The sequence below is a fragment of the Actinia tenebrosa genome, unplaced genomic scaffold, assembly GCF_029948245.1.
Source record: "Actinia tenebrosa isolate PJP-AT-01 unplaced genomic scaffold, QUT_ActTen_1.0 PGA_scaffold0__85_contigs__length_37466705, whole genome shotgun sequence".
NCBI lineage: Eukaryota > Metazoa > Cnidaria > Anthozoa > Actiniaria > Actiniidae > Actinia > Actinia tenebrosa.
Genome location: NW_028292569.1, coordinates 22,702,225 through 22,716,785, shown reverse-complemented (window position 1 = coordinate 22,716,785; position 14,561 = coordinate 22,702,225). Strand labels below are relative to the sequence as shown.

At 36.5% G+C, this 14,561-nt stretch overlaps 2 protein-coding genes across 3 annotated transcripts; both read right to left on the bottom strand.

Annotated features, from left to right (window-relative positions):
- Positions 1 to 60: 60 nt before the first annotated feature.
- Positions 61 to 2,780, bottom strand: LOC148913866 (uncharacterized). 2 transcript variants are annotated; one of them, XR_016119028.1, is made up of 4 exons: positions 2,592 to 2,780; positions 1,140 to 1,477; positions 269 to 538; positions 61 to 182 (listed from the first exon to the last, which is right to left on the bottom strand). XR_016119028.1 is itself a non-coding variant. In XM_089025925.1 (3 exons), exons 1-2 carry the CDS (start codon positions 2,668 to 2,670, stop codon positions 1,155 to 1,157), a joined length of 402 nt encoding a protein of 133 aa, XP_088882051.1. In that variant the 5' UTR covers positions 2,671 to 2,780; the 3' UTR covers positions 61 to 538; positions 1,140 to 1,154. The 2 variants fall into 2 exon arrangements, 1 of the variants encoding a protein (XP_088882051.1); XM_089025925.1 differs by having other exon boundaries at positions 61 to 538.
- A 1,092-nt stretch (positions 2,781 to 3,872) lies between these two features.
- LOC116304184 (cell adhesion molecule DSCAM) lies at positions 3,873 to 13,517 on the bottom strand. Its single transcript, XM_089024165.1, has 16 exons — positions 13,145 to 13,517; positions 12,791 to 13,069; positions 12,425 to 12,691; positions 11,735 to 12,070; positions 10,962 to 11,074; positions 10,300 to 10,540; positions 7,845 to 8,216; positions 7,495 to 7,764; positions 6,438 to 6,716; positions 6,072 to 6,338; positions 5,385 to 5,720; positions 5,136 to 5,171; positions 4,928 to 5,026; positions 4,787 to 4,817; positions 4,578 to 4,617; positions 3,873 to 4,489 (listed from the first exon to the last, which is right to left on the bottom strand). The coding sequence occupies exons 1-16, from the start codon at positions 13,515 to 13,517 to the stop codon at positions 4,148 to 4,150; spliced, it is 3,681 nt and encodes a 1,226-aa protein (XP_088880291.1). The 3' UTR covers positions 3,873 to 4,147.
- Between the last annotated feature and the right edge of the window lie 1,044 nt (positions 13,518 to 14,561).

The window sequence follows — 14,561 nt, the reverse complement described above, 5'->3', positions numbered from 1 at the left end:
TTTCTAGAATAATGTAATACACATATTTTGACATTATTTAGAAAGAAATGTGTAGCTTTTGAAAAAAATTGAGTAGTTTACGGAAATCACGTAAACTACCCTGGATCCACCCTTGATGAGTACGATCACGTGACCTTGTACAACTGTGATACTTGGAGGAGTAATACTGCTTTGAGGAGGATCTATTTTTGATTGGCGCATACCAATAAAACAATAACAACAATAAACAAACCAAGAGCGGTGAAATAATAGCCCTGCTCATACTTACAATAAACAGACACAACAGTCTGTGCATTGACTGGATTCTCATTTGGGTTGTTACTGGCCTGACACTCGTACGTCCCATTCTCATATCTTCTAATGTTTGGTATTCTCAGTGTAGCACTTCCTGTTCATGTACTTTTGAACACGTGACCTGCTATCTGTACCCATTTGACGTTTGGTGTTGGTGTACCAACAGCAGTGCAAGGCACACTCAAATCTTGACCTTCTGCTATGTTCTGTGCCAGTGGTGGCTGTGGCTGGAACTTGGAGGTTACTTTTCAACAAAATGTCATTGAAAACATGGTGTTTATGTAAGCAAGTTGAATAGATAATAGTCTGTACTAACAGGTGACCTAAGCTCACTTAAGACAACCATTTCGTAAAAGTGAACATCAAAATAAAAAAGATACCCTTCATATAAGTATATTGGCCAATCATTTTTGGCTCATAAACTTGAACTTTCAAGAACGAAAACTATTGATGACTATGATAAAAGAAAATTTACGTAATCCTACCCTCAAAAGTATTTTTTTAATAAATGATTATTATTTAAGGGAAATATGAAAATCTAGGATGGAACATTGTTGTCGAAACCTGACATTTCCTATTGTATTGAGTGAATCACGATGATACGTCAAAATAAACAAACAACAACAATAATTATCCTGAAAAATGCTCTGTTTATGCGGAGTTGAATAACGCCATTTTCACAAGCTAGGGAAACGTAACATTATGAATCCTATTCGAAATGGTAATTTCTAGATAATAGACAGAATCTTCCACCCTTCCCCTTGTAATGCTACCCAAACACTCTCCTTTCCATCCGGCTTTAAGAATAATATAATTGCATATATATTTGAGCAGAGGGTACTTACCTGCCACAGTCAGACTCATTTCGTATCTCGTATTAGAATAACCACAGCATATTTATTGGTATCACTGATACTAAGGTTGGTTATTTTGAACCAAGCACGGCCAACAGGCACGTCTCCCACGTAATGAACTCTTCCTTTATAACTCGATGCAGCTGGAGTATCCAAGGCAGCGCTATAGACAGCAACGTTGGCCCATTTATTGACGTATATGAACTGTGGATTTATTCCCTGGTTATCTGCTGGATCCACCAATCCCCATCTTACTTCATCAATACTTCCACTTGTTCTGTTCCACCTAAAGACGACATCTTGACCAACATTTCGTACGATGCCATGTGCTATATTAAAAACCAAGTACGTTAATGATGGCTTGGTTGGGGGAAAAAGGTTCCAAGGATGGTACAAGATGTGTCAAAGCTCAGTGGGAATCAGACTGAATATTTATGTTTGACTAAATTAATGCTGTGTAATGCATATTACTCCATTTTTGAGTTCTCTGTTGCTCAGTGTTAGCCTCGGTTTTGTGCAGAATATTTGTTTCTTTCATAGAAGGTCCGTTGAATTTCAAAGTGTTTGATGTATTGTTGAAGTTGTGCATTCTTTAATTTACCTTCGGTATTGATGGTTTTCACGGCGGCCATGTTGGGAAACTTAACAATACAGAGGTATAAGGCAAATGCTCATTATTGGCGTTAAGAAAATTTTTATGTTACATTTTTTATGGGTGATTTTCAAGGTGTCTCGAACCAAATCCATCTCCAACTTTGCGACCTCTTGAATCCGTCTTTATTCTCTCTCTTCCATGTTGATTATTATGGCTTTTTTGACTGATAGCAATTTTGACGAAAATTGTGATGATGTAGCAAATGTTTGAGTGCGCTCGCTAGTTTATCAGCTAAATTTATCTACTTTCCTCCTGTCCATATGGAAGTCTACTGGTTATCATTGGGGTCTATCTATCTTTATCATTACTTATACCGTGTTGGTCAAGTGGTACAGATGTTAGACCACAAAGCACCATCTAACTTTAACCGACAATACATTGATTACACTGATTGAGGTTAACATAGCCCTATATATAAGTCAACTTAATGTTTCTAGTGTACATCATGACCGCAACTATGCCAGTTGACTCACATATTGAACTATTGGTTCCATGATGAGATTCAAACCAAAATATCCTTCTCACCCGGACTCAAACTACAAATTAAATTGAACGCGAACATGACATATCCTCTTGTTAAGCAGTCACACTTCAGATTTGCACGTAAATTCATTATAAAATAATAAAGCTAAAATAAATTTTCTAATATTTTCAAGAGTTTATAAAACTGACTAAAGGCTAAAGGTAGTAGAATCTTAATGTTTAAATTGAGCATCATAGTTCGAAGGTATGTTGTGATTTAAAGGAAATCCATCGGATTGATGAAAAGAATAAACACATTGACTAACCTTCAGGCGGAAGTAAAATAAGTAGACTGAAAACAAAGGAAATATAAGTGTACATGATTGGTAAACGTAAAGCTCTCATCTTGTAAGCTCGTCGTAAGCTCTCTGGAAAACTAAGAAATGCCCTGTAAAAAAGCGAGCGATAACGTTTAGGTTCTGAGAGAGAAGTTATATATGTTGATCATTACTTGGCTGAAGTTGACCTTTTATGCTTGATCACTTTATGTAGATTATATCTGGTAACGCAAACATGAGAGATAACACAGGTAGCCCAAAATATATTTATTATCGAAGCTTTTCCTCAGCTTTTCCTTTCGTTCTTGACTTGATTTTATTGGTTTTCTTTCTTATTTGGTTCTTTTTCCCTATTTTTTTGTCTTAGATTTTCCCACCTTCCCTTTCCTTTTCTTCTTCTTTTCTTTCTTTCATTCATTTTTTTTTTGTTAGATAAAAACTGGGTAAACTTGAAAAGTGAAATCTTCCTTTACAGCAATAGTTATTTCACTTCTTTATCGATAAAGGAGCACTAATGCTGAAGACTGCCTCTAAAACATAAGAAAAAGCTGTAAATGAATGTTTGAAAAATATCTGATCTTCAGAAAAAAAAGTAACATTGTGAAGTTTTCTTAGTTAAAGTGCACATGAACCCTTCGACAATACTTTCAGTACTGGTTCTGCATTAGTAAATAGTTGAATGGTAAAATATTTCTTGATTTGAGTGATGTGTCTCTAAGTTATAAAGGTTTATACTTCCAATATGCTAATAAGTGTGACGTCTATTAAGGCTTAATTAAATATACAAAATTGAACTGGTTCATAGAAACAGTATTTCAAAAGCATCATTATTTTACTCATGTTTTACATGAAAGCAATTTTGAATTTGTATTTTCAAAATGGCCAGCATTTAGTATTACTAGTTACAACAAAAACACTCAAATACCTTACCTGACGTCACACTTATTAGCATATTGGAAGTATAAACCTTCATAACTTAGAGACGCATCACTCAAATCAAGAAATATTATACCATTCAACTATTTACTTTATGTAGAACCAGTACTGAAAGTATTGTCGAAGGGTTCATTTGCACTTTAACTGAGGTAACAAACAGACAACGACACAGCCATCGACGCGGTTATCTGAGCCACGTAAAGTTTTATCTATGGGATGGGAGGGAAGGGGAAGAAGTGATGGCTGCATGTTATAAAAATGCAAATATAGTTCACATCCATACATTTTTGTTGTCATTTTTTTGTTTTATACTCTTTCTTTTTGCATTGATAATTGTTTATTTAGCACTAAAAACAATGCTTTTATTCAAGATATAATTATATATTTATATATTTAGCGAAAGCTATTAATTTTATTTTTTTATAAGGTATTCTTACTTCTTACTTTAGTTTTTTCGCAATCCACAGTGACTTAACTATTACGGTTAATCATACCGTATACATTTTTACTATTCCAGATGTCTCGAGGCTAACTCTCTTGATCACTTTCGTTTATAAATGACAATGCCATTTCACTTTAACCTGAATATTCTTGAACTCATATTATTGTCATATGGCGGACTCGCTGCTATTTGTCTGCAGGGAGTGATAGGTAGAGTGTTGGTCTACAATATTCAGGGTTTCATATTGGTGTTGTTCATTATCCTTACGCTGCAGATTGGGTTTCGATGATCTTGTACCAAGAGGCTCATACACGGGTCCTTGGGCACCTTGAATAGACGTGTTCGGCATCAGATTGAGTCCTTGATAATTATTTGTATCATTAGAACAGCGTGCCTCGTTAGGATTTGATTGATGGATGGTTTCATATTCTGGTCCCGTTTGGACAGGCTGTGGAGCACGCGATGTCGTAACTGCTGATGTTACCTTTTCTTCCAATTCCAAGTCGTTCTGAAAAAATTGAAATGAAAGATCAAATACACAACACTTAAAAAAAGGTGTAGAATTTGTTGTAATGTTTAACACAACGATGACTTACATGATAACTTTCCCCAGCAACAGATTTCTTCTGTGTTTGTCTTCATTAATGAGCGAAAGAAAATGAGATTATTACGGTTTTACATTCACAAAACAATCCGCGAACCATTCCCCAAACAAAAACAACAACAAAAACAACAAAAATAAGCAAGTAAATATAACAACCAACTTATTGTTGCACATCAATTCATTCACTGTTTCTGATAGTACCTGTTATTATGCGCTTGGCTTTCTTTTTTACCTATTTTAATAACAAGGGATAAAAACAGATATTAGGCGCGATCTTGAGCAGCACTAGCTTGTTCTGGGTTCAAGATCAATATATAAACGATAATGCTTTATCAAACGTACTGCTTAGTTGTGCCCTTCTCCTTAGATATACAATTTGTAGTAGGTTGATCACAAGAGATAGAACAAGAATGCCAATAATGACTCCCATGGCTGTCGAAACTGGGATGAAATTGAGAAAAGTTAGAAATAGCTAAAAAAGCAAAAGCATTTATTTTTTTAAAAAATTGTATCGTTTTTCCACGTAGAACATGTTTTTTCTGTTACTTACAATACTTTGATCCTTCTTCAGTACAATAACTCATTGCTATTACGAGAGAGAACAGAAAAGATTCATAAAATGAATATAAAAAGGCTACAGCAGAAACAAAGCGCCCTTTAATCTTGCTTCTTCGTCTTTTCTAAATAGTGACCTTCTCTTATATTTGAAGTAAAAGCGGAGTAAAATTGTAATGAATATTATATTATGAACATTTTAGATTTGGTTAATTATTTTTATGCATATTTTTTTGAAACAGACCATTTGTAGCGGTTTCTTCGTCTGCTGTAGCATTTACAGTCTTGGCACTTCCTTCATCCTTCACACTTTCTCCATATTTATTCCATGCAGTAACCATAAACATGTATGTTTTGCCATAAGCAATGTCCTTTGTTATTTTATATTCAAGCTGTTTAGGATCAGTGACGTTACCATACTTTGTCCACTCAGCTTTATGTTTCACTTCCCTCATATAGATGGTATAGCGCGTTATGTTACCACCATTGTCATCTGGTTTTGTCCACCTCAAGACGACTGAGAGCTTGGAGTCTTTGCCATTGAGAATAGTTGATATCAGGTGAGGGATTGAAGGCTTGCCTACGAGAAAATAACAATATGGGAAATTGAATTAATTTAATGGTAAAATTTATGGCAGTCCGGCTGCATTACCTATCACTTGGTATGTTGATTGGCTGGAAATTTCAAAATGCTGCACGCAATGTTGCAGCTATGTTCACACTATGAAATTTGTTGCGCGCAATGTTGCTAGAGTACAGCGCGCTTTAACTTCAGATTTGCTGCATGCAATTTTGCGTGTAATAAGTTGCAGGGGAAGACACATGCTGCAACAGTCCTGTTGCGTGCAATGTTGCGTGCAATGTGCACAGTGTGTCAGCACCTTTATCATAAATTTGCTAACTAGTAGTAGCATCACTTGGATATATTTACCGATTGTCTTTGTCTTGATTACTTTTGAAGACACCACTCCATATCCAACAATATTCCTGGCACAGACCTTGACAGTATAGAGTGTGTTTGCTTTCAGTCCTGTTATAACAGCATTGGTATTTACTGTGATCACTGGTGGCTTGTTACTGACCTCTAGTAAGTAACCAGTGACAACGAGTCCACCATCATCAGCAGGTGGGGTCCATCTAATAGTTATAGATGATGCTTCAAGCTCGGTTATTGCTATAAAAAGAGGACTTGGAGGAACTAGATAAAAAAGATGATTGCTAATGAACTAGAAAGCCCGGACTAAACAAGACTGAAGACATAATAACATTGTAAATCTATTTTACGAGCTTAACTTACACAGTTGAGTAACATTGATGACGTTCTCATCACTTCCCAGGATGTTTGTTGCTCGACACTTGTACTGTCCATAGTCCCCTTGGTCAGCAGTTGTCTGTACTGTTACCTCACTACCCCCAGGTACAATGTTGACACCTGCATTGATCTGCTGATTCGTTGGTTTGTACCATGATATCCGTGGTGCAGGTAAACCAGTTGCTGTACATCTTAGACGAATACTGTAACCATTCCACGACTTTAAAGTCATAGAAGACTCTGATGTGTCGATTCCAGGTAGATCTAACAGTTCAGAAGAAAAGGAGAAGTTTGAAATTACGGGCATTTACTTTATTAAGGTTACTGGAGACCTTCAGGGGTATGTTTCTCTTAAACTCTCTCTACGCAACACGTTCAACAAAACCCTCTAACACTATATATCGTTTTAAAGGTCATATGATACATATTTCGAAAATAATATTAATTCAAAATGATTTTCTAATTGGAAACAATACCGAGCCTAAAACACAAATCGGGCACACTCCGTGGAGGTGAATTAATGGAAATAGCGTTGGTGCGTATAGCCAAAAGAACCTCACTATGTGAATAAGTAAAAGATAATCTACAAAAGGGTGTGGGCGACATTTGATATTTAGAGTATTTCGTCTTTTATGCGGTGAAACATTAACCGGCATTGGAATTTTTCGACGTTCCAACTTTAAAATTCAATAACTTTTCAAAGAAGCAAAATATCAAAAATCGCTCACACCCTTTTGTAGCTTATCTTTTGCTTATTCACATAGTGAAATTCTTTTGGCTATATGCGCTATAGCCATGTCTATTAATTCACCTCTACTGAATGTGCCCGATTTGCGTTCAAGGCTCCGGCATTTTTCCAAATTAAAAAATCGCTTTCAAATAATATTATTTTCTGAATCTTTATTATATGACCTTTAAAATGATATATAGTTTCATGGGTTTTGTTTAAAGTGTTGCGAAGAGAGAGTCTTAAACGAAACATACCCCTGAAGGTCTCCAGTAACTTAAATACTTCATAATAAATTAAGAATTCTATACTAACAATATATTTCTACCACAGTTCGTGCAGTGACTGGATTCTCATTTGGGTTGTTCCTGGCCTGACACTCGTATGTCCCATTCTGATCTCTTCTAATGTTTGGTATCCTCAGTGTAGCACTTCCTGTTCCTGTACTCATGATCACGTGACCTACTATCTGTAACCACGTGATGTTAGGTGTTGGTGGACCAATAGCATTACAAGGCACACTCAGTTCCTGTCCTTCTGCTATGTTCTTTGTTGATGGTGGTCGTGGATTGAACTGAGGAGGAACTGCAAAAGACAAGAGCATTATCGTTTCCAAACAGTTTTCAAGCCACTTTTAATGAAGAAAATAATTAAATATTACTTACCTGCAACCGTCATATATGTCGAGTATTTAAATTGTTCACTCTGTCCTCGTTCTCTTATTCCAGCAACATACTTGTTCGTATCTAGGTGTGTCAGGTTTGTTATCTTGAACCAAGCATGTCCTGCACTCAAATCACCAACCCAGCTCACTCTTCCTTTATATCTTACAGCAATAGTATTCAAATCAGCTTGGAACACTGGGCCATTTGTCCGAATGCTTATGTATATAAACTGTGGTTTAATATCGCCACTGTTTCGTAGGACACCCCATGTCACTGATAAGATACTGTTGTTTTTTGTGCTGTTCCACATGAAGACGATTTCTTGTTTCACATTCTTCACGGAATGGCTAGGTGTTGTAATGCTGCAAATCACTGCAAAATATTTGCATGTGAAAATGTTGGTTAATGTAGATAAGTGTTATTAGTAATTCATCTTCCCGTCCGAAGTAAAACCAATACCACAAATACAGAGGTAAGGCAAATGCTCATTATTGGCGTTTAGAAAACATTTATGATACATTTTTTATGGTTGGTTTTCAAGTTTTCTCGAACCAAATCCATCGCGAACTTTGCGACCTTTTGAATTCGCCTTTATTCTCTCTCTTCCATGTTGATTGTTATGGCTTTTTTTTACTTATAGCAAGTTTGACTTAAATCATGATGATGTAGCAAACGTTTGAGTGCGCTCGTTAATTTATCCGCTAAATTTATCTACTTTCATCCTGTCCATATGGAAGTCTACTGATGATCATTGTGGTCTATCAAACATATTTTTGTCATCATTACTTATACCGTGTTGGTCAAGTGGTACCGATGTTAGACCACAAAGCACCAGCTAACTAACCGACTTAACATAGCACTATATATAAGTCAACTAAATGGTTCTAATGTACACGATGACCGCAACTATGTAAGTTGACTCAAAAATTGAACTTTTGGTTCCATGAGATTCCAACAAACAAATATCCTTGTTATGCAGACTCAAACTACAAGTTAAATTGAACGTGAATATAACATACCCTTTGTTAAACAGTCACACTTCAGATTTGCACGTAAATTCATTATAAAGTAATAGATGCTAAAACAATTTTTCAAATATTTTCAAGCTTTTATAAAGCTGACTAAAGGCTAAAGGTAGCAGAATTGCAATGTTTAAATTGAGTATTAGTTCTAAGGTATGTTGTGATGTAAAGGAAATCCATCGGATTGATTAAAAGAATAAACACATTGACTAACCTTCAGTAGGAAGTAAAATCAATACCCTGAAAACACAGGAAATAAGAATGTACACGATTGGGAATTGTAAAGCTTCCATCTTGTAAACTCGTTATAAGATCTCTGGAAAACGAAGAAATGCCCTGTAAAAAAGCGAGCGAGAGAGAAGTTCTATATTCTGATCATTACTTGGCTATAGTTGACCTTTTATGCTTGATCACTTTATGTAGATTATATCTGGTAACGCAAACATGAGAGTTAACACAGGTAGCCCAAAATATATTTTTTATCGAAGATTTTCCTCAGCTTTTCCTTTCGTTCTTGACTTGATTTTATTGGTTTTCTTTCTTATTTGGTTCTTTTTCCCTGTTTTTTGTCTTAGATTTTTCCTCCTTCCCTTTCCTTTTCTTCTTCTTTTCTTTGTTTCATTCTTTTTTTTCTTAGATAAAAACTGGGTAAACTTGAAAAGTGAAATCTTCCTTTACAGCAATAGTTATTTCACTTCTTTATCGATAAAGGAGCACTAATGCTGAAGACTGCCTCTAAAACGTAAGAAAAAGCTGTAAATGATTGTTTGAAATCTATCTGATCCTCAGAAGAAGAAAAAGTAACATCGTGAAGTTTTCTTAGTTAAATGAGGTCACAGACAAACAACGACACAGCCATCGACGCGGTTATCTGAGCCACGTAAAGTTATATCTATGGGATGGGAGGGAGGGGGAAGAAGTGATGGCTGCCTGTTATAAAAATGCAAATCTAGTTCACATCCATACATTGTTGTTGTCATTTTTTGTTTTACATTCTTTCTCTTTGCATTAATAATTGTTTTGCTTTTTTTAAACACTAACAAAACTAACAAAACTAACAAAAACTAAAAAAAGCACCAACAACAATGCTTTTATTCATAACATAATAATATATTTATATATCTAGCGAAAGCTATTAATTTAATTTTTTTATGAAGTATTCTTACTTCTTACTTTAGTGTTTTCCCAATCCACAATAACTATTACGGTTAATCATACCGTATACAGTTTTACTATTCCAGATGACTCAAGGCTAACACTCTTGAACACTTTCGTTTATAAATGATAATACCATTTTACGTTAACCTGAATATTCTTGAACTCATATTATTGTCATATGGCCGACTCGCTGCTATTAGTCTGCAGGGATTGATAGGTAGAGCCTTGGTTTACAATATTCAGGGGTTCGTATTGATGTTGTTCATTATCTTTACGCTGCAGATTGGGTTTCGATGATCTTGTACCAAGGGGCTCGTACACGGGTCCTTGGGCACCTTGAATAGACGTGTTTGGCATCAGATTGAGTCCTTGATAATTGCTGGTATCACTAGAAGAGCCTGCCTCGTTAGGATTTGATTGATGGATGGTTTCATATTCTGGTCCTGTTTTGACAGCCTGTGGAGCACGCGATGCCGTAACTGCTGATGTTACCTTTTCTTCCAATTCCAAGTCGTTCTGAAAAAGCATAGTTCATAGTTCATAGCACTTTAAAAAGGTGTGGAATTTGTTGTAATTAATGTTTAACACGACGATGACTTACATGATAACTTTCCCCAGCAACAGCTTTCTTCTGTGTTTGTCTTCATTAATCAGCGAAAGAAAATGAGATTAATACAGTTTTATACTCACAAAACAATCCGCAAACTATTCCCCAAACAAAAACAACAACAACAACAACAAAAATAAGCAAGTAAATATAACAACCAACTTATTGTAGTACATCAATTCATTCACTATTTCTGATAGTACCTGTTATTATGCGCTTGGCTTTCTTTTTTACCTATTTTAATAACAAGGGATAAAAACAGATATTAGGCGCCATCATGAGCAGCACTAGCTTGGTCTGGGTTCAAGATCAATTTATAAATGCTAATACTTTATCAAACGTACTGCTTAGTTGGACCCTTCTCCTTAGATATACAATTTGTAGTAGGTTGATCACAAGAGATAGAACAAGAATGCCAATAATGACTCCCATGGATGTTGAAGCTGTGAAGATATTGAGAGAAGTTAGAAATGGCTAAAAAGCAAAAGCACTTTTTAAAATTATATCGTTTTTCCACGTAGAAAAAGTTTTTTCTGTTACTTACAATACTTTGATCCTTCTTCAGTACGATAACTCATTGCTATTACGAGAGAGAACAGAAAAGATTTGTAAAGTGATTGTAAAAAGGCAACGGCAGAAACTCCGTCGTCTTTTCTAAAAAGTGACCTTTCCACATATTTAAAGCAAAAGCAAAAAAAAAAAAAAATCGTAATGGATATTATATTTTATTATATAGTTAGGATAATACGAGGAGCTGATTGGTCAAAACACTGTGCTTTGTTAGCGAACGGAGCACAGTACTGACGCCATCCGCGCGCGCGAAGTGCTACTACATCCTGATGCGACCGTCATTCATCTTGCGTAAAAAAATTCAATATTGAAATAAAATTAGTACCTATATAATAAAAAGAATAGAACAGCTTTTCCGTGCTCTGTTCAGTAATAAAACACTTAGGAAGCGCAGTAGGCACTCAAGAAGTGTGAGAAGAACTCGTCTACGGCTCTTGCTTTTCCTTACATATTATTCGTGCATATGCCACTTCCTGCGTGCTTTATTACTGAACGGAGCACGGAAAAAGCTCTTTTATTTGTTAAATACAGACCATTAGTAGCCGTTGCTTCGTCTGCTGTAGTATTTGTAGTCTTGGCACTTCCTTCATCCTTCACACTTTCTCCATATTTGTTCCATGCAGTTACCATAAACATGTATGTTTTTCCATAGACAATGTTCTTTGTTACTCTATAGCCAATTTGATGTGGATCGTTGACGTCAACATATTTTATCCAATCAGCTTTATGTTTCACTTCCTTGATATAGATGGTATAGCGCGTTATGTTACCACCATTGTCATCTGGTTTTGTCCACCTCAAGACGACTGAGAGCTTGGATTCTTTGCCATTGAGAATAGTTGATATCAGGTGAGGGATTGAAGGCTTGCCTACGAGGAAATAACAATATGGAAAATTGAATTTCAAGTTAATGGTAATAACATTTATGGCAGTCGGACTGCATTACCTATCACTTGGTATGTTGAATAGCTGGAAATTTCAAAATGTTGCACACAAGGTTGCAGCTATGTTCACACTATGAAATTTGTTGCGCGCAATGTTGCAAGAGTAAAACGCGCTTCAACTTCAGATTCGTTGTATGCAATGTTGCGTGTAACAAGTTTCAGGGGACGACACATGCTGCAACAGTCCTGTTACGTGAAATGTTGTGTGCAATGTTGCACCGTGTGTCCGTACCATCATAAATTTGCTAACTAGTAGCAGCATCACTTGGATATATTTACCGATTGTCTTTGTTACGATTACTTTTGAAGACACCGCTCCATATCCAACAATATTCCTGGCACAGACCTTGACAGTGTAGAGTGTGTTTGCTTTATGCCTGGTTATAACAGCATTGGTATTCACTGTGATCACTGGGGGCTTGGTACTGACTTCCATTAAGTAACCAGTGACAACGAGTCCACCATCATCAGCAGGTGTGGTCCATCTAATAGTTATAGATGATGCTTCAAGCTCGTTTATTGCTATAAAAAGAGGACTTGGAGGAACTAGATAAAAAAGATGATTGCTAATGAACTAGAAAGCCCGGACTAAACAAGACTGAAGACATAATAACATTGTAAATCTATTTTACGAGCTTAACTTACACAGTCGAGTGACATTGATAACGTGTTCATCACTTCCCAGGATGTTTGTTGCTCGACACTTGTACTGTCCATAGTCCCCTTGGTCAGCAGTTGTCTGTACTGTTACCTCACTACCCCCAGGTACAGTGTTAACACCTGAAGTGATCTGCTGATTTGTTGGTTTGTACCATGATATCCGTGGTGCAGGTAAACCAGCTGCTAAACATCTGAGATGAATAATGTTGCCATTCCACGACTTGAAAGGAAAAGAAGACTCTGATGTGTCGATTCCAGGTAGATCTAATAGTTCAGAAGGGAAGGAGGAATTTAAGATTACGGACATTTATTTTATTAAATAAGGAATTCTATACTTACAGTATACCACTACCATAGTCTGTGCAGTGACTGGATTCTCATTAGGGTTGTTCCTGGCCTGACACTCGTACGTCCCATTCTGATCTCTTCTAATGTTTGGTATTCTCAGCGTAGCACTTCCTGTTCCTGTACTCTTGGTAACATGACCTGCTATCTGTACCCACGTGATGTTAGGTGTTGGTGGACCAACAGCAGTACAAGGCACGCTCAAATCTTGACCCTCTGCTATATTCTTTGTTTGTGGTGGCTGTGGCTGGAACGTGGGAGTTACTTTTAAAGAAAATGTCGTAGAAAACATCACGTTTGTGTAAACAAGTTCAAGAGGCAATATTTTGCACAAACAGGTCATGTGACCCCATCCTGCTAAAAACATTTTGTTCAAAATGTTCCAAAGTACCCCCTCCCCTCAAATAGCGGTACGACTACTATACCTGCAGCTTTGGACCCTCCCCCCTCCCCTATCACTTTGGTGGTGAATTTTTAATTTCTGTATGAATTATCGAAAAGGTTAATTTATTCATAATTTTTTTTTGGCGCGCAAAAAGAATAGTTTTCTTTTTTCGTTTTATCGCTCTTGAAAGAAATATAGGTTTGATGTTTTTTCCCTCCCTTTACCAAGACACTGCAGAATAAAAGAGACAATGAAATATTTTGAAAGAGTTTTATTTAGAAGACGTTTTCATTTCTTAGGGCTATAATACGAGTTACGTTTATCAGTGCACAGGTTTAATTTGAGAATGCTTTATTTGATTTTTTTTTTAAGAAAAAAAAAGTAGGAGGGAACGAGACTAGAGTTTCTTAGTCAAAGTTTTAAAAGTTTGTATAGTCTTTGCATTCTTGGATGAACTGCAATTTGCAAGACGGTGATGTTTTTTCGGTACACTTCTTGTGGAGCAAGAGCGCTTTATGTATATCTTTTTCTGGACTACTGAATGTTTCTTTGGTCTCGAGGATCTTGAACTGGTACCTTGGGAACATAGAAAAATTGCTGTAGGGCATTTTTACTACTGTACAACCCCCATCAACTTCAGGTATGTAGCAACATCTGGCCTTGGAATATTGGAAGAGCTGGTTCCATGGTACGACGTTGGGATGAGCTTCTCTCGCTATAGGATTCACGATTTGGCACGCCAAGTCGTCAGTTAGCTCGATGAAGTAAACTTTCTTGTCTGGAATAGGAAACGCGCGGGTCTTGACTTGTTCTTGTTGGCGCATCAGTTCCACCATTCTTGCACTGTTGTTTTGATGATAAAGCTCTTCGAGATATCTCACCATCTCAGATTTTATTCTCGCGAATACGCCAGGTTCTTTTAGCTGAAGGGGGTGCTCATGCATCATGAAGTAGTAAGAGGCTTGTAAGAGTGTTGAGGAAGCAAGTTCGCTACGCATGCGAATCCAAGCTTTTTGAAAATTTTCC

Coding starts and splice junctions, on each gene's coding strand:
- LOC148913866 (XM_089025925.1), bottom strand. CDS start 2,670: ATGAGAGCTTTACGTTTACCAATCATGTACACTTATATTTCCTTTGTT. Junction 1,478..2,591: donor TATTTTACTTCCGCCTGAAG/GTTAGTCAATGT, acceptor TTTTTAATATAG/CACATGGCATCGTACGAAAT.
- LOC116304184 (XM_089024165.1), bottom strand. CDS start 13,517: ATGTTTTTAGCAGGATGGGGTCACATGACCTGTTTGTGCAAAATATTG. Junction 13,070..13,144: donor GACTATGGTAGTGGTATACT/GTAAGTATAGAA, acceptor CTGAACTATTAG/ATCTACCTGGAATCGACACA. Junction 8,217..10,299: donor ATCGAAACCCAATCTGCAGC/GTAAAGATAATG, acceptor AATATTTTGCAG/TGATTTGCAGCATTACAACA.